General features: G+C 39.0%; 1 protein-coding gene across 2 annotated transcripts in view; it reads left to right on the forward strand.

The window, feature by feature from the left end:
* Positions 1 to 17,932, forward strand: part of HADHB (hydroxyacyl-CoA dehydrogenase trifunctional multienzyme complex subunit beta) — a 47,331-nt gene extending 29,399 nt beyond the window's left edge. For both annotated transcript variants that reach the window (XM_023732427.1, XM_004377586.2), the window contains exons 7-16: positions 2,441 to 2,528; positions 4,050 to 4,237; positions 4,591 to 4,771; positions 5,308 to 5,429; positions 12,611 to 12,690; positions 12,771 to 12,818; positions 13,642 to 13,729; positions 14,105 to 14,179; positions 14,593 to 14,757; positions 17,424 to 17,932. In XM_023732427.1, the coding sequence (XP_023588195.1) occupies positions 2,441 to 2,528; positions 4,050 to 4,237; positions 4,591 to 4,771; positions 5,308 to 5,429; positions 12,611 to 12,690; positions 12,771 to 12,818; positions 13,642 to 13,729; positions 14,105 to 14,179; positions 14,593 to 14,757; positions 17,424 to 17,459 (1,071 nt within the window). In that variant the 3' untranslated portion in view covers positions 17,460 to 17,932. The remainder of the gene's footprint in view (positions 1 to 2,440; positions 2,529 to 4,049; positions 4,238 to 4,590; positions 4,772 to 5,307; positions 5,430 to 12,610; positions 12,691 to 12,770; positions 12,819 to 13,641; positions 13,730 to 14,104; positions 14,180 to 14,592; positions 14,758 to 17,423) is intronic.
* Positions 17,933 to 23,847: the final 5,915 nt, after the last annotated feature.

Genomic DNA, 23,847 nt, shown 5'->3' on the forward strand with positions numbered 1-23,847 from the left:
TGTTTTATTTGGTTATGTCTGAGCAGGTGGGCTGTGCGTTCTTTGTTGTTTGCTTGTCTGGGGGCATGATACTTTTCACCTCCTTCTCCAGTGGGCAGGGTCAGTCACTCAGGTATGGTACAGCAGGGCAGATCCAGCTGAAGGGGAGTTGCTGAGATGGGTTGTTTGTGGCACGTACCAAGGCTGGCACTGCGGCCTGGGAATCAGTGCAGGGAAGGTTCCAGTAGGCCATACCTGTGCTGCTTGGGAGTGTGATGTTCAGCACATGGTACAGGTAGGCAGGAAGGAGGGGGTAGATTGTGATGTGTGGAGCTAAGATGGGTATGGGAAAGATGAGAGAGAGGAGAGAGGAACAGGAGCCAAAAACATACACATAAACAAAAAAGAGTGCTAAGGAAGCTTGCCGTTGGAGTGGAGAGATGAGAGACTGAGAAATGAGGAAAAACAAAAATGAAAAAGAAAAAAGGTAAAATAAAGAAATTAATAAACTGGAAATGAAGAAAGACAAAAAGGGAATAAGAGAGAAAACAAAACAAAACAAAGAAACAACAAAAACCCAAAAACAAGAAGAAAGAAAGGTCCCCAGGGATGTCCCTGTGCGTCTGCTCAAAGTAAGGGAGTAGCTTCCAAGCTCCGCAGCACTGCCCAGCTAGAAGGCGCTCCCAAGCTGAGAAAAGAAAAAGAAAACACAAGCAAATCAAAACAGAACAAATCAGAGCAAACAAACAAACAAAAAAGCCCCGGGGGTCCCACCAGCATGGGTGTACAGGTTGGGAAGCAGTTTCACGGTCAAGTGGTGTTTCGCAGCCTTTCAGGAAGAAGCAAAGATGGCGCACAGAGCCAGGTATTTGAGAAAAAGGAGGAGGAGGTGGTTAGAGGTAAGGAAGAAATCTAAAGAAGTGGAAAAAAGCAACACCAGCAGCCAACAGAAGGCGCTCAGGGAGCTGGCCAGTGCGGGCAGGTGGAATCCAAGTGACACCAGGGTGAAGCTGGTGATTCCTGGCCAAGAGACTGTGGCTGCAGAAAGCAGAGGAGGCTAAGTGGGTGGTGAAGAAGGGTGGGGGGTGGAAAAGCCTATATCGCTGGTACTGGTCATTCTGTCTCCTGCTGGAAGCTCCGTGAAGCTGCTTTCTCATATCCCCTGTTGGCTGATCTCTGATAGTCCAAGATGGCGGATCCGTGCTGCGGTAGCTAATAGGAGACCTCTGCATGTATCTCTCCTTGCCCTCTGTTCTCGGTCAGTTTCTTATTCCATATGGTGCTTGGCTGAGTTCTTTATCTCTTCATTTGATGTTTAGGGTTTCAGGATTGACGTGTGACTCTGTTTGACTTAGTTTTTCTGATCTTTGCTGCGGAGGGATGGCGTGGTGCTTCTGACTATAGTGCCATGTTGCCCAGAAGTCGGGAGCTTTATTTTTAAGGTGAAACTTTAGTATTATAAAAAGTAAGTAGTTCATTATTGGACCTATGCATTAATTCTATACATAAACAAAAATGAAATCAGGCATTGATTTTTTTTTTTTGGCACCGTAATTTCCCAGTAAATAATGTAACAAAATAATAGATATTGCCATTGCATGCTTGACTTTTACTGTGCCAGCATAACAGAGGCCACTTTTATAAGGTTAACTGGGAGATGACATGGCTTCCTCAAGGCTTCTTTAATTACTCTCTTTTGAAGCACATATCATGTCATCATCTTGGCCAGTTTCCTCTTTTCTAGTTGTTAACTGGTCTAACCCTTATTTTCTGTGGCTTACTTGTGACTCAGTTTTCCAAAGTTTCAACTGAAGATCCTGCACATTTGGCAAGTTTTCAGTTCTGCTTCGCAATAAGCTGCATTGTGTCATCAGAAATATTGGGAGTTGGTGAGCAAGACTAGCTGGCAATGAGTGTAGACCTTAGTGCGGGGCAGGGTGGTGCCTACGTGGGAGCTCTTGTTTTTTGATGGTCGATTCTTCACAAGTTATTTTCATGTTTGACAACTTTTGCTTGACTACTAGGCCTAAGCAGGGGCACAGATAATGAGGACCCTGCACCCCATAATATATTTCATTATTCCATGAACTGTATTTAACAGATTTACTTTATTTGAAAATGTAAACAAGTTAAAATCAAATTATATATTGATATGCTTGAAGGCTCTGAGCAAAGCATTGCTAAGAAATTATGTAAAATAGAAACATATTGAAGCCTTGTATGCCACACTAGAAACAGGCTTCCAGGAATTTTGCAGAATGCCTGTCAATTAATAGCTAGATGAAAAATTAGTAAACCATTTCTGTGACGGGCTTCATTTGATTTTCAATGCAGTGTTACTCTGTAGCGTATTAAAGTAAAACCCTCTCCTGATTTACCACACAAAGAAGTAGTGCTCAAAGCATCTTTTACATGTCGTACTTTCTTTATAAGTAATCACTGACTGTTAAACTTCCTAAAGGCCGCCCTGGGAGCTGGCTTCTCTGACAGGACTCCTGCTCACACCGTCACAATGGCATGCATCTCTGCCAATCAAGCCATGACCACAGGTATGTTTACTTCAAAGCAAAAGGTACATATTAGTTCTTCTCCTTGACCTTGATATGATCATCAAAAAGTACTCTTCTTAGAAATGAAGTTCTGATACATGCTATAGCGTGGATGAACCTTGAAAACATGCTGAATGAAATAAGTCAGTCACAAAAGGGCAAATATTGTATGATTCCACTGATACGGAATATCTAGAATTGGCAGATGCATAGACACCAAAGTTCATTGGTAGTTACCAGGGGCAGGTAGGAGTGAGAAGGGAGCAGGTATTCCTTAAGGGGCACTGAGTTTCTGTTAAGGGTGATAGAAAAATTTGGAAACGGATAATGGTAATGATTGTACAACCTGATGGGTGTAATTAATGTCACTAAATTGTAGGTGTAAAAAATGTTGAAATGGTGAATGTTTTATTATATATATTTTTACCATAATAAAAAAGGGTTTAAAAAAAAAGTACTCTTTAATATAAGTAAATGATTAGCAGAAATCTCTGAATTTGTAACATTTTAAAAATTGGACGTTTGACAGTAGTTCTCAACCTTTTTCCTACTCTCCATACCTGAGGGGCACAACCACGTATGTGGTTTCTCTGTCAGTAATGTGGCTGGCTACATCAGGGATTGTCAACTGGAGGATTCTGTCTCTAGGAGAATGCTTCGGAATTCGAAGCATGAATAGTGTACCACCTGCTCCCTCTGTGATTCTGATCTGGTGTCCCCCAGGAAGATGTGGCTCCTGTCTCCACCATTCCCATGGTTACAAATGACTGCTTTAGATGGTGCAGCTCTTTCCTTCACTTTCTCCTCATGTCCTTGGGATTTTTGTAATTAGTTGCAAATTCTCTTAACAAACTCTAGCAAAATTATGGGACATTTTGTAGCATCCAGTCTTAGTGTGAAAAGACAGGAAACCTGAAAGAATTAGTAACCATGTGCTCTCTTGTAACATCAAGGCCAGTTTGGACAGCCTGCCTCATGAGTGTCGGGGAATCATGCCAAAGGCAGTGATTAGGGTCCTTCTCCACACTAGACAGCATGTGACCAACTCCCAGTTAGAGCAACAGAAGACTTCCTAGTGGCCATAAAAAGGGAGGTGGGCTGCCTTACATCTCAAAAGCTAGAATTTCTCTGAAGGATAGAAGTAAGTAAAAATCCAAGTAGAAATTAAAATTCCTTTTATAGGAAAAAAAAAATCTTTTCAAAAACTAAAGCTAGGGGCATATAAAATAAGTGAAATGTTCTAGTTTAGAATGCGATTTGTTGGAGAGTTGGTCCAATGGATATTTCCGGAACTTGATGTCTATATGGCCTGAGTGAAACTTGTTTTTCTCCAATATGTTGAACATATTTTTAGTCATTTAAAAAAATTATATCTTAGTTCCTCTGAAAAGATAAAAATCTTAAAGATGTCATACAGAGCTGGTAACTACTGTACAACTTTTTAATCAAGAAACTTAAATTGTCAATGGTACATTATTTTCTGCAAAGGATGTTAATGTATGTATAACCTGTGCCCTGTAGGTGTTGGCTTGATTGCTTCTGGCCAGTGTGATGTGGTTGTGGCAGGTGGCGTAGAGTTAATGTCTGACGTCCCTATTCGTCATTCGAGGAAAATGAGGAAAATGATGCTTGATTTCAATAAGGCCAAAACTATGGGTCAGCGACTGTCACTGATCTCTAAATTCAGACTGAATTTCCTAGCACCTGAGGTAAGACTTGTGAACTCTTACAGAAAGACTTGCATTTCCAAAGCATCTCACTGCAGAGATTTAGTAGTAAGACGTTGTGGGCTTGGGTGTGTTCTAAATAGTTATAGATTCTCTTAGGTACAAGGAAGGGTTGATTATTTAGTCAAGATGAAGGAAAAAAAGAGATAGTGGTCAGAAAATTTGAACTTGTAAGCCCTCCTTACGGAAGTCCTACACACAAAGAGCTTTCCTGGCTTTGATTGAGAAATAGTAAACAAGTAGTAGATTTTAATTTTTCCAAATAAAACAGAACAACTCCAGATGTTTAACACCTGTTAACAGTGTTCCTGGTCTTTGTGTGTCTCCTTCTGCAGCTCCCTGCGGTGGCTGAGTTCTCCACCAGTGAGACCATGGGCCACTCTGCAGACCGATTGGCCGCTGCTTTTGCTATTTCTCGACTGGAACAGGATGAATACGCACTGCGGTCTCATAGTCTGGCCAAGAAGGCACAGGATGAAGGACTCCTTTCTGACGTTGTACCCTTCAAAGTACCAGGTAAAATGGTTTGCGTGACTTTGTAAAGGGGAATGCTTCATGGTCCTTGTCAGGGAGCTCTGAATTGCTCCTCAAGCGCAAAAAATCTCAAATGCCTTTTCAGTAAGTATATTGTTTCTGTCCTCGAATACTTAACCTTCATTCTTAAACGTAGACTCAAGTTTTGATTTATGTTGTGATAATTGGTAAACATTTTAAAAAGAGAAGTTTTTATAAGAGTCTCTTTGCAGATTTTTCTGATATATTTTAGTTTGTATGTACGTGTCTATTTCTAAAATTCCTGATTCGTATGACTTCTGTATAGGGTAACTAAATGTGAATGAATATCTTAAGAAAATAGGATGTACTTTTTCTGTTAAATCGTTTTCTTTCTCAGATCTCTTAAATGTTTAGTTTAAAATGTGATAATGTCTTGATGGCTATAAAAGGCTTCCTTTCTAATGAATAGGTATAGTTTACACTTCATTAGTTCATTATCTGGAGATGATATCTAATGCTTGTAGTTCCTTAGAGCTAAAAAGGCCATGTTTTTGTAGGAAAAGATACAGTTACCAAAGATAATGGCATCCGTCCTTCTTCACTGGAGCAGATGGCCAAGCTGAAACCTGCTTTCATCAAGCCCTATGGCACAGTGACAGCTGCAAATTCTTCTTTTCTGGTAACTGTCAATGCTGTTTGTGTTTAGAAGTGACTTCTACATTTGTGTACTTCCAATAGAAAAGCCTAAAATATAATTATTTGTGTGTTTTGAATAGATACTTAAAGAATATAGTTATTCATAATAAAGGTAGTGTTAAAATTATAATAAAAAAATTGAATCATCCTTAGAAGTCACCTAATGTAGCCACCATTCTGACAGAGAAAGCTGTTTTCTTCAGGCACTTAAACTCAATTAAAAAACATGTATTGCTAACAGAGGTAGAGCAGCTAAACCTGTAACAAAAGAAGAGATTGAAAAGGTTATTAAAAAACTCCCAACAAACAAAAGCCCTGGCCTGGATGGTTTCACTGGAGAATTCTACTAAACTTTCAGAGAAGAGTTAACACCACTACTACTAAAGGTATTTCAGAGCATAGAAAAGGATGGAATACCCCCAAACTCATTCTGTGAAGCCTGATACCAAAACCAGGTGAAGACACCACCAAAAAAGAAAATTACAGACCAATATCCCTCATGAACATTGACGCAAAAATCCTCAACAAAATTCTAGCCAATAGAATTCAACAACATACCAAAAAAATAATTCACCATGATCAAGTGGGATTTATACCAGGTATGTAGGGATGGTTCAACATTAGAAAAACAATCAATGTAATCCATCACATAAAGAAAAAAAAAAGACAAGAACCACATGACCTTAATGAATTGATGCAGAAAAGGCATTTGACAAAGTCCAACACACATTCATGATAAAAACTCTCAGCAAAATAGGAATAGAAGGGAAATTCCTCAACATAATTAAGAGCATTTATACAAAGCCAATAGCCAACATCATCCTAAATGGAGAGAGTCTGAAAGCATTCTTCTTGAGAACAGGAACCAGACAAGGATGCCCTTTATCATCACTCTTATTCAACATTGTGCTGGAGGTCCTAGCCAGAACAATTAGGCTAGAAAAAGAAATAAAGGGCATCCATATTGGTAAGGAAGAAGTAAAAGTATCTCTATTTGCAGATGGTATACTCTCGTACACAGAAAACCCCAAAGAATCCACAAGAAAACTACTGGAACTAATAGAAGATTTCAGCAACGTATCAGGATACAAGATAAACATACAAAAATCAGTTGGATGCCTCTACACCAACAAAGAGAACTTCAAAGAGGAAATCATCAAATCAATACCATTTACAGTAGCCCCCAAGAAGATAAAATACTTAGGTATGAGAGACTAAGAGGCACTCTAGGCAAATACAGCATCAAGGAGGTTTGGGAGCAAGGCCTCTTTGGGAAAAAACTTAGTTGAAGCATAGAATATGAATTGGGGAGTGGTATAAAGATATAGAAAAGAGTAGGCAGAAAAATTAATGAGCTATCTTTTCTAGCACTGATAGTTAGAAAATGGGGCATTATACTAACCCCAAAATTACTTTCTTGTAAGCATCATAGAATAAATCTACCATCATTTCCTTTTTACTTATTTACAGGTATGTAACTCTGATATCTGTCTTTGTTTTTTTTTTTGGCTCCTCCTCAATAAATATTTCTATTGATATACTGCTGTTGCTCGTGAGATGTGGTTTCTATTCTTACCACCTTGGATGTGATCTGGATAAAGTCTGGGTGGTCAGTGTTTCTTTTACAATATAACTACCCTAGCTGATCGCAATACTCCAGATGTACTCTCAATAGCCCCAGGGAAACAGTCTCCTTTCTAGAGTGGAAGGTAAAGCTCACCAGAACAGGATTAGACCAGCTTTGTGAGTGGTCTTTCTCTTCTGCTAATTCTCATTTAAGCTTCTGAGGTTCATTTGTTGATTTCTGGGAGATTTTACTCCTTTATATTTTTACCAAAAATTTTTAAAATTTTACTTGAGTTTTTATGGTCCTTTTTCCTTGCTTTAAATTAAAAATACAGGTACTAATCAGATACTTTGGGTATATCAGATGACAAAATATTTATTCTTTTCAGAGATAGAGTAAGGTAGAGACTATCCATTGTGTATTTATTTTAGTTCTTCAGAGTGCTTAAGTATATTAGAGAAAGGAAAACAGATTATTTAAACAATGTTAGGAAAGTGAGACTATTCCACAACCCAGAAAATAAAGGGAGCATTAATTTGTTGTAAATTTACTGATTCAGGGATGGAAAATGGAATTCACTGACCACGCCTAGGTATTTGCTTCTACCCAAGTAAATATGTACCTGTGCTATATTCAACTGTTTTTTGTTTTTTTTTTTAACCAGAAGCAGCCTCTGGGGCTCTAAGCCTCAATTGACCCTTTCTCTGCTCTCTAGGTAAGGAAATGAGGGACCCTACCTGAGCTCTTGAGTCAAGAAGTTCATGTAAGGAACAGTGGCAGAAGAGAATAGACGACAGGGAAATCAGTAGTAGTAGCTCAGGACCGGCTGAAAACATGAGATTCAATTAGTTGACCTCTCTTTTCCCTTTACAGAGATAGCCCTAAGAGCAACCTCATGTATTGCTATTACAAGCTAGAAAGCTAGTCTTGTCTCAAATCCAAGTGATTATCCCGTTTCCTTTCCGTTTCATATCCTTCAGCCCATTTTTTTACTGTTATTGATCTTTTTCTTTTCAATTTGTAGGATAGGTTAGTTATTAGGAATTAGCCCTTAGGGATTATAAAAATGGCGTCGGAGCTGCATCTCACCGCCTGTAACTTTACTAGGGGGAAGGAGAATCAAGATCAACAGCCCAAGGCTGATTTCCTGTGAGGAGGAGGTCAGACATGCCTCCTCTCTCTGCCATCTTTACCAATTCTATCACCAACCCCCCCTCGCACTGTTACTGAACACAATGGGTTCGCTGCTTGTACTTCATTAAGAATAACTAAGTCAAGTGAATTTAAAGACAGGCATAGTTTATTACTTGCAGCGAGTAAGGATACAGGGAGATTACTCTCAAAGCACTGTCTCCCTGAACAAAAGGCTGGAGGAGGTTCTTATGCTATGCAGGAAAGGTGAAGTCATACGTATTAATTAATTTCATACATATTCAAAAAGAGGTCGGGCTAGGATTTGGCACGGAAGTGGCTGACGGACTTCTCACTTCCAAAATGGGCTCGGTCACCGCTGGATGATGTATGTCCGGTGTGATTTTGGTTCCTTGGCATGAGTCTTTTGGTTCCTAGGCAATACTTATTATGGGATGAGGCCGTCTGGCGGTCAACCTGGTCTCTTACCGCGCATGCCCAGGATTCTAGTTTTAGCTCCTTGATCTGAAAGACAGCTGCAAGCGGAAAGACTAGGAGGAAGCAGACGACACTGCGCTTAAACTTTAACCGCAAACGAGGTAAAAGTGTTCTGTGGTTGACACCATTCTTCTAGAAAATTTTTAACTGACACAACTTGTTGCTTAAGGCATTTTCTGTCCCTAGCTGTTTTCAGCGCAGCACTCATTACTTAGCTCTGTTGGGTTCGGTAATTCATTGCAATGGCCACACAGAACTCACAGACAATACTCATGATTATAGGGTTTATTAGGGAAGTAACAGTTACAGTTCAGGTTGAGGAGCACTCAGGATATAGATCTTCAATCAGGACAGCCTCTTTTCATCTGTGTCTGCAGGCACACCTCTCTCTAGCCCTTCAGCCTCTGCTCTGGCAAGTGTTACAAATCTCTTTTAGCTCTGCCAATAAGTGCCCCAAAGGCACTTAGCTTCAGATCTACATGTCAACAAACCTAGCTCTACCGAGTGCCTGGAGGCACCCTACTTCTCCAGCAAGCCGCCTACCAAAGGCACTCAGCTGTCTCAGTCTCCTAGTTCCAGGAGTTTCTTAGCACAGGGATCCTGGGTCCAAAGGACATGCTCCGCTTTTGGCCCTTCTTCCTTGGTGGTGGTGAGATCCTCTCCCTCTTGCCTCTGGGATGGCTCATTTTAAGCCTAGCAGAATAGCAAAACTGACCAGTCTCCTCATTAGGGTTCCATATACCTTATAAGCATGGTCCCACCCAATCATTTGGTGGAAGTTAGAAGACCATGGTGAGAAAGGCCACACGAAAGTGATCCATCTTGCCACAGGGATATAAATTGAATAGTCTGAGAGATTTTCATTCAAAAGAACAAAGAGGGATTCATGCCAATCTGTGTAATCATGCTAGAATTTTAAGCTGCTTTCCAGAGTGTGACAGTTCTTGGCTCTTAGGAAATTTGGCAATATTAAGAACAAATTATATATATATATTAGTTTAGAAGTAACCAGATCGCATTCTATTGTATTAAGTAACATTCTGTATGGTTGCCAGGGCCTGGGAGGACAGGCTGCTAATGAGTATGGAGTTTTGCTGAAAATGTTCTAAAACTAGATATGATGCTGCTTGCACAACTCTGGATATATACTAAAACCACTGAATTGTATGGTTAAGTGCTATGGCTCCTAACCAAAGGGTCAGCAGTTCAAATCTACTAGCCACTCCTTGGAAACCCTGTGGGGGAGTTCTGCTCTGTTCTATAGGGTCACTATGAGTCAGAATCAGCTTGACGGCAGTGGGCTTTTTTTAATAGTCCCTATGAGGAGTCCTGGTGGCACAGTGGTTAAGTGCTCGGCTGCTAACTGAAAGGTCTCTCACTTTAAATCAAAAGCTAGAAGTGATTAAGCTTAGTGAGGAAGGCATGTCAAAAGCCAAGACAGGCCAAAAGCTAGGCCTTTTGTGCCAAACAGCCAGGTTGTGAATGCAAAGGAGAAGTTCTTAAAGGAAATTAAAAGTGCTACTCCAGTGAACACATGAATGATAAGAAAGTGAAACAGACTTATTGCCAATATGGAGAAAGTTTCAGTGGTCTGGATAGAAGATCAAACCAGCCACAACATTCCCTTAAGCCAAAGCCTAATCCAAAGCAAAACCCTAACTCTTTTCAATTCTATGATGCTGAGAGAGGTGAGGAAGCTGCAGAAAAGAAGTCTGAAGCTAGCAGAGGTTGGTTCATAAAGTTTAAGGAAAGATGCCATCTCCATAACATAAAAGTGCAAGGTGAAGCAGCAAGGGCTGATGTGGAAGCTACAGCAAGTTATCCAGAAGATCTAGCTGAGATGATGGTGGCTACCCTAAACAACAGGTTTTCCATGTAGACAGAACAGCCTTATATTGGAAGAAGACGCCATCTAGGACTTTGATAGCTAGAGAGGAGAAGTCAATGCCTGGCTTCACAGCTTCAAAGCACAGGCTGACTCTCTTGTTAGAAGCTAATGCAGCTGGTGACTTTAAGTTGAAGCCAATGCTCATTTACCATTCTAAAAATCCTAGGGCCCTTAAGAATAATGCTAAATCTACTCTACCTGTGCTCTGTAAATAGAATAACAAAGCCTGGATGACAGCACATCTGTTTACAACATGGTTGACTGAACATTTTAAGCCTGCTGTTGAGACCTACTGCTTAGAAAAAAAAGATTCCTTTCAAAATATGACTGCTCATTGACAATGCACCTGGTCACCCAAGAGCTCTGATGGAGATATACAAGGAGATTAATGTTGTTTTTATGCCTGCTAACACAGCATCCATTTTGCAGCCCATGGATCAAGGAGTAATTTTGACCTTCAAGTCTTATTATTTAAGAAATACATTTTGTAAGCCTATAGCTGCCATAGTTAGTGATTTCTCTGATGGATCTGGGCAAAGTAAAATGAAAACCTTGTGGAAAGGATTCACCATTCTAGATGCCTGTTGTGGATTGAATTGTGTCCCCCAAAAATGTCTGTCAGCTTGGCTGGGTCATGATTCCCAGTATTGTATGATTTTGTAATCTGATGTGATTTCCTTATGTGTTGTAAACTCTATCACTATGATGAGGTCATACTCATGACATCTACAAGATTGGATAGTGTCTTAAGCCAATCTCTTTTGAGATATAAAAGAGAGAAGCGAGCAGAGACACATGGGAACCTCATACCACCAAAAAAGCAGTGCCGGGAGCAGAGCACGTCCTTTGGACCTGAGGTTCCTGTGCAGAGATGCTCCCAGACCAAGGGAAGACTGATGACAGGGACTTTCCTCCAGAGCTGACAGAGAGAGAAGGCCTTTCCCTGGAGCTGATGCCCTGAATATGAACTTGTAGCCTACTGGACTGTGAGAGAATAAACTTCTCTTTGTTAAAGCCATCCACTTGTGGTATTTCTGTTAGAGCAGCACTAGATGGCTAAGACAATGCCATGAAGAACATTCATGATTCATGGGAGTAGGTCAAAATATCAACATTAACAGAAGTTTGGAAAAAGTTGAGTCCAACCCTCATGGATGACTTTGAGGGGTTCAAGACTTCAGTGGAGGAGGTAACTGCAGATGTGGTGGAAATAACAAGAGAACTAGAATTAGAAGTGGAGCCTGAAGATATGACTGAATTGCTGCAATCTCATGATAAAACTTTGATGGATGAGGAGTTGCTTCTTATGGATAAGCAAAGAAAGTGGTTTCTTGAGATGAAATCAACTCCTAGTGAAGATGCATTGTTGAAATGACAACAAAGGATTCAGAGTATTACAGAAACTTAGTTGATAAAGTAGTGGCAGGGTTTGTGAGGACTGACTCCAATTTTGAAAGAAGTTCTACTGTGGATAAAATGCTATCAAACAGCATCGCATGCTACAGAGAAATCTTTCGTGAAAGGAATAGTCAATTGATGCAGCAAACTTCATTGTTGTCTTGTTTTAAGAAATTGCCACAGCCAACTCATCCTTCAGCAACCACCACCCTGATCAGTCACCAGCCATTAACGTCGAGGCAAGACTCTCCACCAGCAAAAAGATTACGACTCCCTGCAGGCTCAGATGATGATTAGCATTTTCTAGCAATAAAGTATTTTTTAATCAAGGTATATGCATTGTTGTTTTAGACTCAATGCTATTGCAGACCTAATAGACTACAGTATAGCATAAACATGACTTTAATATTCACTGGGAAACTAAAAAACTCGTATGACTCGCTTTATTGAAATATTCACTTTATTGCAGTGGTCTGGAACCGAACCTGCAGTTATCTTCGAGGTATGCGAGTATGTGTTTAAATTGCGATTTAATGATGAAGAAGATTAAGTTTTGTTATTTAGAATTGCTGTGTAAATCTAATTAGTTGGTAGGTTCAGGAACAGAATATAGAAGATGGCTGTAGAAGGACCTCCAGACAGGATAAAAAGTGTAACATTATTGTTCTGGCTGCCATTTCAGACTGATGGTGCATCTGCAATGCTGATTATGGCAGAGGAAAAAGCTCTGGCCATGGGCTATAAACCAAAGGCATATTTGAGGTAAAGTAAAATGTTCACATGAATTGCCTCTGATTTCTGTATTTTATCAGTGGAGCTAACCCCTCTATTTTTTTACCTAGGGATTTTGTGTATGTGTCTCAGGATCCAAAAGACCAACTTTTACTTGGGTAGGTAGCAGTATTTATACTCCTGGACTATAATCACAATTACCCACATTTTTCCACAAGTTTTAAAGTAACTTTAAAATTTTTATTATTGGGTTGTGTAGGGTTTTTTAAAATAATAATTCTTTATGTTCCTATATCATTTTACAGTTTTGAATTATTCTCCTTTTTTTCTATGTATTTTTTTACTTAAAGATACAACTTTGTATTCTGTTTTTTGTATGAAGAGTCCACAAGCATTTTTTCCGTGTTGCTACATAATCTTCTACCCAATCTTCATAACAGCTTTTTATAAAAACCTTATAATATTTAGGTCATCCCCTCACACAAGGCTCTAGCTTCATTGGTCTCCCTATGTCCTTCACACTAGCCAAGCCCTTTCCCATGCCTTACCCTTTGAGCTCTGTGTTCTTCTAGCTCTTCACATCATTAGCTTGTCCTTACCCTTTAGGTATCAGATCAAATGTCATCTCAAAGAAGACTTCCCTGACCACCCTATCAAAAGAGGCCTCCCTTAGTTACTCTGTGTCTCATTTCTCTATTTACTTTCCTCATGACACTGATGAACACAATCTGTATTTATCTTGTTTATTTGTTCTCTTGTTAATTATGTTTTCCCAACGCTAGAATATAAACTTCATAAGGGCAGGAGCCATGTCTGTTTAATTTACTGTTGTGTCCCCAACACTTACTAAATGTTTGTGCAGTGGAATCAGTGAATGGAGGACATTAGAATATGTATGTAAAACTCAGTTTGGGGTATATGAAGGACCACTTAGGTCAAAAAATTAAAGTGTTAAGGTATTTCTTATTTTTTTCTTTTCAGACCAGCATATGCAACTCCAAAAGTTCTAGAAAAGGCAGGGTTAACAATGAATGATCTTGATGCTTTTGAATTTCACGAAGCTTTCTCAGTAAGTCATTTTAAAGATACATATCAAAGGACTATAATCATAGTAAATGTAGTCCATGTTTGTAGGAGAGAGCAAGGCACGGTTTGTAATATGAATACAAAGAGGTGGCACTCTGCATTTGAAGTCTAACTGACCTGCATTGCCGGGGGAGCTGCAGGGGAAGGAATCGAGTGTCATACATACAGTGTCGGAAATGTACCTTTTGAGATTATCTCTTAGAGGTCTTCAAAAGTACCAAATTGTTTCTTTAGGAAATCTTCTCTGAAAACTGATTTAAAGATTTGCTGAACTTTAAAGTTAGGTGAACCTATGCCTAAAAGAAAGCCTAGAAGGACATTAATAACAAGATCCTTATTGAATTATTTTCCCTTCTAGGGCCAGATTTTGGCTAATTTGAAAGCCATGGATTCTGATTGGTTTGCACAAAACTACATGGCTGGAAAAACCAAGGTAAGTTTCTGATTAATAATGTACTTGAATTTCCAAAGCACATAAATATTGGAGCTTAGTTACCTGATAGTAAGAATATGAGGGGGAAAACATCTCCTTCTTATGAAGAATTTTATGTTTGATTAAGTATATTTATTTCTTAGTTAAAAATTATCACTGGAAATTCTTTAGCAAAAATAAAAGCAAAATTCTACATTGTCTTTTGTTCTTCACATTCTGACGTTAGTTATAAAGTAAGTAGACCCTTGACTTTCAGAATTGACCCGGAGTCTTCTTTTGCAGTAAAATTATTTGTGATGTTTCTAAAGTTAGTTATTTCCCACCATCTCTATTGCTTCCTAACACGAAGAGCCTGGCCTGATTCTTAAGTAAACTCATCTTTACATTTGTGTCTTTATTTTTGTGGGAGTCAGGTTGGACCACCTCCTTTGGAGAAGTTTAACACCTGGGGTGGATCGCTGTCCCTGGGACACCCGTTTGGAGCCACCGGCTGCCGGTTGGTCATGGCAGCTGCCAACAGATTACAGAGGGACGGAGGCCAGTACGGCTTGGTGGCTGCCTGTGCAGCTGGAGGGCAGGTATGTCACAGTAGCTTCATAGGACATTCCAGAAACTCATTTTCTAAGAATTTTGGTTTAGTTTAGTTCCAAACATTCTTAAAACAATATTTCTGACGACAGACAGCTAGAAAAAGGCAGCCTTTGGGCGGGGGCAGGGTGATGGAAGTTGTACAGCTTTAATTATGATAATACTTTGGAAAGAATGTGCTATCTAAGTCCAAGCTTTTTTGTTTTAATCTAATCACCCTGAGACCTTACCTATAAGAACTCTCCAAGAGGTAAACTATCTTTCTAGAGCACTGAACTATACCTTAATTGGGAAATTAATTTGCCTCTGGGTAACTTATTGCTATTTAGCTGAGGGAAATTATGTTATTCAGACAGATTTTTCCTACCTGACTCACTTGGATTACAGATACAGCTTCCTACCTGGAAATAAAATCAAAAAGATGGCTGGCTGTGGTCTTTTTTTTTTTTTCCCCCTGATGTGAAAAGATTCTCTTTTCCTCCAGATTACAGAAACTTGCTGGTCAGGATGAATAAATAAGACGTATAAAAGCACAAACATTTTACTTTTTAAAGCCTTTATTTATAGCTTTTCCTCAGAGACTTTGAAAAAACAAAGGATCAGTTACTTATAGGTTAAACATTTTAGACTTTGTGATCAAAACATTTTTTTATCTGTGTGGCTTCATCTACCGAAAACTGGAGTCAGTTATGACTATAAAAAAAACCCAAAAACCGAATCGAGTCGATTCCAAGTCGTAGCAATCCTATAGGATGGAATAGAACTGCCCCATAGAGTTTCCAAGGAGTGCCTGGTGGATTCGAACCGCCAACCTTTTGGTTAGCAGACATCCCTCTTAACCAGTACGCCACCAGGGTTTCTGCCCTTTTATCTTTCTATGCCACATTAAAACTAAGGAGATAACTAGTACGTAGCACTGTACATAATACGTAAGCCACATAGGTTAATATCCTTTGGTTTTGAGTGTTACCTAATTTTTTTATTGAGCGCAGAGTATGTATAACACAATATGAGGCCCTTTTTTGAGTGAACAAAGAATAATACCCAGTACCTTTCTTCTAGAAGCTTGCAGCGTAGTGAGGAGAGAGGACATACTGTATCTGAGAAGCTAGGTAAAACCTGGCATTGTTACATCAAGAGCCAGACGAGTGGTACAAACATTATTAGGAGAGCAGAGAAGGAATCAATCATTGTGAATCTTCAGCATGGTTTTTCAACTTTGGCACTATGACATTTTGGGCCAGATAATTCTTTATTGTGAGGGACTGTCCCGTGCTTTATAGGATGTTTAGCTGCATCCCTAGCCTCTGCCTGCTAGATACTGGAAGCAGTACCTCCACCCCCATTTGGGACAGCCAATGCCCAAATGTCTCCAGACAATGACAGATGTCCCCTAGCGTGGGGCAGAATTGCTCCCCGTTGAGAACCACTGATGTAGAGCAAGAGAAGATGTTGGAACATAAAAACAGTGCTTTTAGATAAAGCTGGAGAAGAGGTAGTCTACCTTGTTACGAGTCCTTCCAGGACCACCCCAAGCAGTCAAACCTGCCCATCCCTGTTCTTTTTTGTTTGTTTGTTTGCTTGCGCCTTTATCAAAGTACTTAACTGTTTCAAACTACAGTTATACCAGATTTAAGACAGGGACTATGTTGCAAATATTTACACCCATACAGTGTTCACCTTGGTGCCTTATACACATAGCTGCTTAATATTTGTGGGGATTTGAATTGAACCTAGAAGGAGGGAGATTAGTCTTTTAACTAGTTTGATGGCAGTCCAAAAGATAAAATGTATGTGATATCAGATAGGATTTATACTCACGGAATCATAAATTGGCCTATCGTTGTCTTCTTAACCTGTGTAGAATAATGAAGAAGGGAAGGGCCCAGGCTTTGGAATCATCTAGATCTAGTTTCAAATCCTGGTCCTGGTATTTAATGGTTTTGTGATTTGAGTGAGTTACCTAACCTTTCAGAGATTCTTGTTTCTTATCTAGAAATCTACCTTTGTTAGCATTCACTGTTTAATGTTTATTTTTGTATAGCTAAAAAAGCCCCAGTGAGTCCTCATCTTACTTGAAACCATTTGTAGACCATCTACTAGGAACCACACTCTGTACGAGGACTCTGTATATACAGGCAGTCCCTGGGTTCTGAACGAGATTTTGTTCCTAACTGTGTCCTTAAGTTGAACTTGTAGGTAAGTCGGAACAGGTGCATACAGTTCTTATTTAGCCTTACTTTAGTGCAAGAAAAGGCTCAAAGCCTTTCAATGATTTAAAAGCTGCACGTGCAGCAAGTGAAGGGCTTGCGATGAATTTGTTGCAAGTAGGGATTGGTTCAATCATTTTAAAGGGAGGGAAATTAAACAGCAAATGTGAGTTTTCCTAAGTCGGACATTGGTAACCTGGGGACTTACTGTAGTATGTTATTGAATTTAATGCTCACAAAACCAGTGTGAACTAGGCACCATGAGCCCCTTTTTATAGATGAGGTAATTGAGATTCAGAATAACTCCCGAGATCACACAGCAAATTGAAAGGCAGAGCCAGGATCAAAATTCAAAGTCTGTGTGCTTCCCATTGTTCTCTGCTACCTCAATGTTATGCTTACTGGCGGTATTCACAGCTCTAACTGAATTTTTTTTTCCTTTACAGGGCCATGCTATGATAGTTGAAGCTTATCCAAAATAATCAAGAAGAGGTGACCTGAAGTTTCTGTGAAACACTCACACTAGGCAATGCCATTTCAATGCATTGATAAATGACATCTATAGTTCCTAGCCCTCTTAGGAGAGCAAAATTTGTGGCCTTCTGTTAAATATTTTCCACTTAAGCCTTGCCAGTGTTCTGAGCTTTTCAATAATCATGGCTTCCTGCTCTTTCACGGGTTTCTTAGTCACCGGAATCTCACACAGTGATACATTTAAGCAATTGTTTTTGGTCTCTATTTTCATTAAACACTAAGTCAGTGGTTGCAGTTTCCGAAAGCAGTTAGCTGAAATTTGCAAATTATACTCATTCCTATTTGTGTCCTAAAGTTAAGTGTTACTATAAAATAAACCAGTGTGCCTAAATTATGAATCTAAGCCACCCTGAAAACTAACAGTAAATGTTTAGATACATAAATACCATCTTGACCAACCTTAATAAAATGAAGAAGTATTAGAGAACTATTTGCTTTATTTTTTATTAGAAGGAGGGAGGTGGTTCTTTTGGCTTAGGGACAAAGTTTGTCTTTAATTCATTATTCATAACTTCTGATCATGTTAGTCAACCGTGAGGCTGCTAGGAACACAAAGATTGTATGGATTCAGAATAACACCTTTTTTTCCCCCCATTGCTTGATTGTAGTAAATTTATTTCACCTTTTGGAGATGCTTCTGTTTATCAGGATTAAATTGAAATGTAAAGAAATTTTTTATTTTGACTGACATACTATAAATCCTCTCAGTTTTTTGACAACCAAACTGTACTAAATATGTATGCTAGTGTTTTGAAGAAGCAAAGGCTCAATTGTGGCCACTTGTGTGAATGTTATGTTGTTGTTAGGTGCCGTCGAGTCGGTTCTGACTCATAGCAACCTTATGTACGACATAACAAAAAACTACCTGGTCCTGCGCCATACTCACAATCGTTGCTATGTTTGAGCCCATTATTGCAGCCACTGTGTCAGTCCATCTCGTTGAATGTCGTCTTGTTTTTTGCTGACCTTCCACTTTACCAACCATGACGTCCTTCTCCAGGGATTTGTCCCTCCTGATAATATGTCCAGAGTATATGAGACAGAGTCTTGCCATTCTTGCTTCTGAAGAGCATTCTGGCTATACTTCTTCCAAGACGGATTTGTTCGCTCTTCTGGCCATCCATGGTATATTCAGTATTCTTCGCCAATACCATAATTCAGAGGCATCAATTCTTCTTTGGTATTCCTTATTCATTATCCAGCCTTCACATGCATATGAAGTGATTGAAAATACCATGGCTTGGGTCAGGTGTACCTTAGTCCTCAAAGTGACATCCTTGCTTTTTTAACACTTTAAAGAAGTCTTTTGTGGCAGATTTGCCCAATGCAGGATGTCATTTGATTTCTTGACTGCTGCTTCCATGGGCATTGATTGTGGATCCAAGTAAAATGAAATCCTTGACAACTTGTTGTGTTGTTAGGTCTGTGAAAGTTACTGGCAGTCAGAGTCACCGTCTAGTTCAGGGACAGATTGAACGAAGGACCTAACGTGATCCTGTTGCAAGGATATTTGAGAGTTCCAGCATTGTTTTCCCTATATTTCCATTGGTAATTTCAACATAATGAGTTTTTAATACTGAAAGACACTATACACACACACACACACACACACATTGCAAAAATCAACTCTATGAACTAGATTAGATATAAAAGGTAAAAAACTTTTAAAATTTTTGAAAAAAATGCCACTATGACCTTAGGGTTGGAGGAGATTCCTTAGAAGGACATTTAACGTGCTCTCCATAAAAGAAAAGATTTATAAATTTGATTATGTTAAAATAAGAACTTCTGTTTTTTATATGATATAGAGTGGAAAGACAAGCCCCAGATGGGGTAAAGATGATATCTGTAATAGATATATCTTACAAAGGATCCAGGATATATGAAGAACTACAAGTCAATAAAAATAAGATAACTCTGCAGAAAAATAGGTAAATGATGCAAACAGGCATTTTTTTAGAAATGATACACAAATGGGGAATAAACATGAAAAGATGCCCGTTAGTAATCAAGAAAACCCAAATTAAAATCATAATGAGATAATCTTTTTTACCCACCAGACTGGCAAAAATAAGACTGAGAATACCAAGTGTTGGTGAGGAGGTGGACCAACAGGAACTTTTATACCCTGCTGGTGAGAATGCAAATAAGTACACTCACTTTGGGAAGCAGTGTGGCAGTATCTTATACATCTGAATATGGCACATGGTCTATGGCCCAGCATTTCCACTGTTAGGTATATTCTCTAAAGAAACTTTTCACATGAGTATAGGAAACACAAGTGTTCATAGCGGCATTGCTCTTAATAGCAAAATATTGTAAATAACTAATGTCCATTGACAGGAAGGGCTCAAAAACAAGACTTAAGTACATGTGTAAGATGCCTACAGATGAGGTAAAAATATTTTCTAAAAAAGTTAAGGGATGGTAGAAGAGACAAATCTTCCTTTCAGAAGAATTCCAAATAATATACGCAGATACTCCCCCTCCAACAGGGGAGCATAACCCTTCCCTTTGAGTGTGGGCTGGACTTAGTGACTCGCCTCCAATGAACAGAGTATGGAAAGGAAAAAACAGCAAATTTAGGGTGGAGAAATCTGGCAAGCACTACCTTAACCAAGTGATCAAATTTACATCATCAGTGGTGTTATGTGGATGTCATACACCTCTTGATATGATGTGATGAAAGGGGCACTTCACCCTTCTGGTATTCTTTCCAGATACTCATAACCATTCAAATTATGAGAAAACATTAGACAAACTCAAATTTCTGGACCGTCTACAAAATACTTGACCAGTACTCAAAATGATAAGGTCATGAAAAACGGGGAGACAGAAACTCACAGACCAAAGGAGACTAAGGAGACATGACAACTAAATGCAACGTGGTGTCTTGGATTGGATTCTGAAGCAGGAAAAGGACATTCATGGGGAAACTGGTGAAATGTGAATATGTCTGGAGTTTAGATAATAGTATTTAAAAAAGGAGGGGGGAGGACATATTCAGGATAGAGGTTACCTTGGGAGGCTGGGGGCAGTGGAATTGAAAGAAGCACAGGTAACTTCAGTGATATTGCTAATGTTCTAGTTCCGATGTTGGGTTGTAGGTTCACCCAAGTTTACATAAGTTACATACTGTTTTGAAACAGTTGATACAGATAAGAGAAAGCCAGGTTATTTTCATTATCATCACTACAACAAAAGACCATCTGTGGCTGTGCTGATTATAGATGCCTCCATCTGATTGTAGCCCTTGATGTTCATCCTTAGACGCCTGGTTATGCTATTCTTAAAGATTCCAACTTAGATGTCTCTCTTCATGTAAAACTTTAATTAGACCTCCATGCCACCAAATAACCATTTTGGAGTGGCTTCAAAAAGTTTGCTGTCCCTCACCCCCTCCAGCTATTTGCTTCTGATGGTCTCTGATTCTGAGTCATTGTGTTCTTCCTATGGTCTGTATGGTTCATCTATTCAACAAATACTTAGTGAGTGCCTATTATGTGTCAGGCCCTATTCTAGGTGGCTAAGGCTACAGCAGCTAGCAAAACAGAGAAGAATCCCTGCCTTCTTTGCTTCTATCTTTCCAGAGAAAAGAATCCTAATTCTCAGCCCATCTTCTCCCTCTATCATTCCTCAGTTTTGCTTGTTTTTTCCAGGCCTCTCAAATTCTGGTCTTTCTCGAGGAGTGAAAAGCAGTAGCATGGCCTCCCAGTCTGTCTCTCAGCTTTTCATGAATGGGCCAGAAATCCTCTGCCTGTATCCACTGTGGTTTATTTGGGGCTCTGAACTGGTGTATTCTGCTTTTTCAGTGAAGAATTTCATTGAAATGTTGCTTTTTTCACTTAATGAACAGGGATCATTGAGAGGAAAGAGGAGAAGGTGGGAATGAAGGGGAAAAAAAATTGTGAGCAGAGCTACTACTGTGAAAGGAAATATATTACTGTGGAAAAGAAGAAGCACTTAGACCTGCTGGTGATGTTTGTAACTGTGGTGAACTCAACCAGGAGCTGTTTTTGCCTCCACACTTAAAGGACTGTCAGTGGTCAAACAACTGGTTCCCAAAGCGGAACTCCAAATAGGGGTTCAGAGCTTCCTCAGGACCCCCTAATGCAGTCCACCCGTCCATGTAAACCTAAATTCCAGGGGATATTTTGTCTCTTTGCTGGCCAAGTTTATATTCTAAATATGCAAAAATGTTCAGGAGAACTTTCAAAATCATTTTATGTTTTAAATATAAAAATGCATGCTCAAAAAACATATATAGCAAAAAAATACATGCTCACTGTAAAAATAATTCAAATAATATTTAAAGACAGAATAGGAAGAAAATGAAAAAATCAAGTAGAGATACGCACTGTTAACATCTTGATATCCCTCTTTTTCACTACACACATTTGTATGGACATACGGACTAAAATTGCATAGTATAATGCTGTTTTGGAAACTTTCTGTTTTACTAGCTATATAATCCAAATGTTTTTCCATATCAGTAAGCGTAGGTAGCTATACATCATCATTTTTAACTACATAGTATTCCTTTGTATGGCCATATCCTAACATATTTTACCAGGTGCCTCTTGGTTCCCAGTTTTTAAATTATGTAAACACACTGGAATGTCCATCCTTCGCACGTTTACCTGTTGTCTTAGTTATCTCGTGCTGCTATTACAGAAATACCACAAGTGGATGGCTGTGACAAACAAATTTATTTTCTCAAGAGTTTAGGAGGCTAGAAGTCCGAATTCAGGATGCCGGCTCTAGGGGAAGGCTTTCTGTCTCTTCAGCTGCTGTTTCCTGGTTCCTTGGTGATCTCCATGTGGCTTGGCATCTATCTTCCCCCAACTCTGCTTACTCAGTCTGCTCCTTTTCTGTCTTGCAAGAGATTGACTCAAAACACAACCTACACTAATCCTGCCTCATTAACAGAACACAGACTACCCATTCCCAAATGAGATTATAACCACAGTCATAGAGGTTAGGATTTGCAACACATATTTTGGGGGGACACAATTCAGTCCATAACACCGGTTCACTCGTCCATTTATTTCTTTAGGCCCTCTTTTTAGAAATGAATTCCTTCTAAATGCTAAATGTCAGTTTCTCATCTTTACCTCCACAGCCTTCTTTTTCAGTCCTTTTAACAATTTATTTTTTTCCAGTGAGAGCCAAGTGAACAAAGGCTTACTGTCATTTCATGCATCAATTCCAAATGTGTGTTTCTACCAGCAGAGCAAGCATTGAGTATGTGCAGTCATTTGAGAAGGAAAACCAGAATACATCTACACTCAGAAAAGGGTCTCTGCTGCTTCCAGAGTAAAAGAGCGTATTGTTTGAGTTTGTAGACAAAAATGATTGCTTTTATAATTTTAAAAATTAAGACCATAAATATTAATAAAGTGAAAGTGAAATAAAGTAGAATTGAGACAGGACTATGTGGCAGGGGAAATCAGCGAGGCAGAATCTTCACTATTTTAATAGCTGCCTGCCGTTTGGGGGCTGGAACAAACAGGAGGGAACAGAAACATTGCAATTGCCCTGGGAGTGGTATTTTCTATTTGAAAGAATTATTGAATCCATTTAAGGAAATATTTTGGCAGTTTATACACAAAATATATAAATCATTACATGAAAGTATGATGTTTGTAAGAAAAATGTTCTCAATGGTATGTAGTAGCATATGCATTTTTATTTTAAGAGAAAAATTTCCCATTCCATTTCATTTTTAAAAACTCATAAATTTTGTAATTAGCAAAGCCTGATTCATCAGAATTTTTAAAGCTAGTTTGAAAAATTTCAGAATCCTGTTACCTTCCTCCTCAGAATTCCCTAAGTTAATTCAGCCAGGTGTCTTGGTGTCCTCGAAAGGCTTTTCTTGAATCTTTCTTCTCTATATCTAGTCTCAGCTTGATCCTGTCACTTTTAAATGTTAGTGGGTGTCAATTTTTCCCCTTAATTCTCGGCAGTTTGTGGTACCTTCCCCTCTACTTTAGAATTGTATTATGCATTCTTACAAATGTGCTCCTATGAGTGTCTCTTTGTAAACATGCATACGTCTATGAAACTTACACTTTGCATTCATTTTTTTTAAAAAAAGAAAGAAGAACCTATTAACTTCACCTTCTTCTAAACTTTGAAAAGAAACAAACCAAATTCTGCCCTTCTCCGCCAATGTATGGACTATCAGAGTTCCTGTCAAGTCATGCTTTCTTCATAACTATCGAGAAAAAATAATCAGAAATCACTGAATAGTTAAAACCATTTTCATCAAACATATATGTAGCATGTATTGTTGCATAAGTTAGAAACTGGTTCAGGCAGTATTACTTGCAATTG

The sequence above is a fragment of the Trichechus manatus genome, unplaced genomic scaffold (assembly GCF_000243295.1).
Source record: "Trichechus manatus latirostris isolate Lorelei unplaced genomic scaffold, TriManLat1.0 scaffold00052, whole genome shotgun sequence".
NCBI lineage: Eukaryota > Metazoa > Chordata > Mammalia > Sirenia > Trichechidae > Trichechus > Trichechus manatus.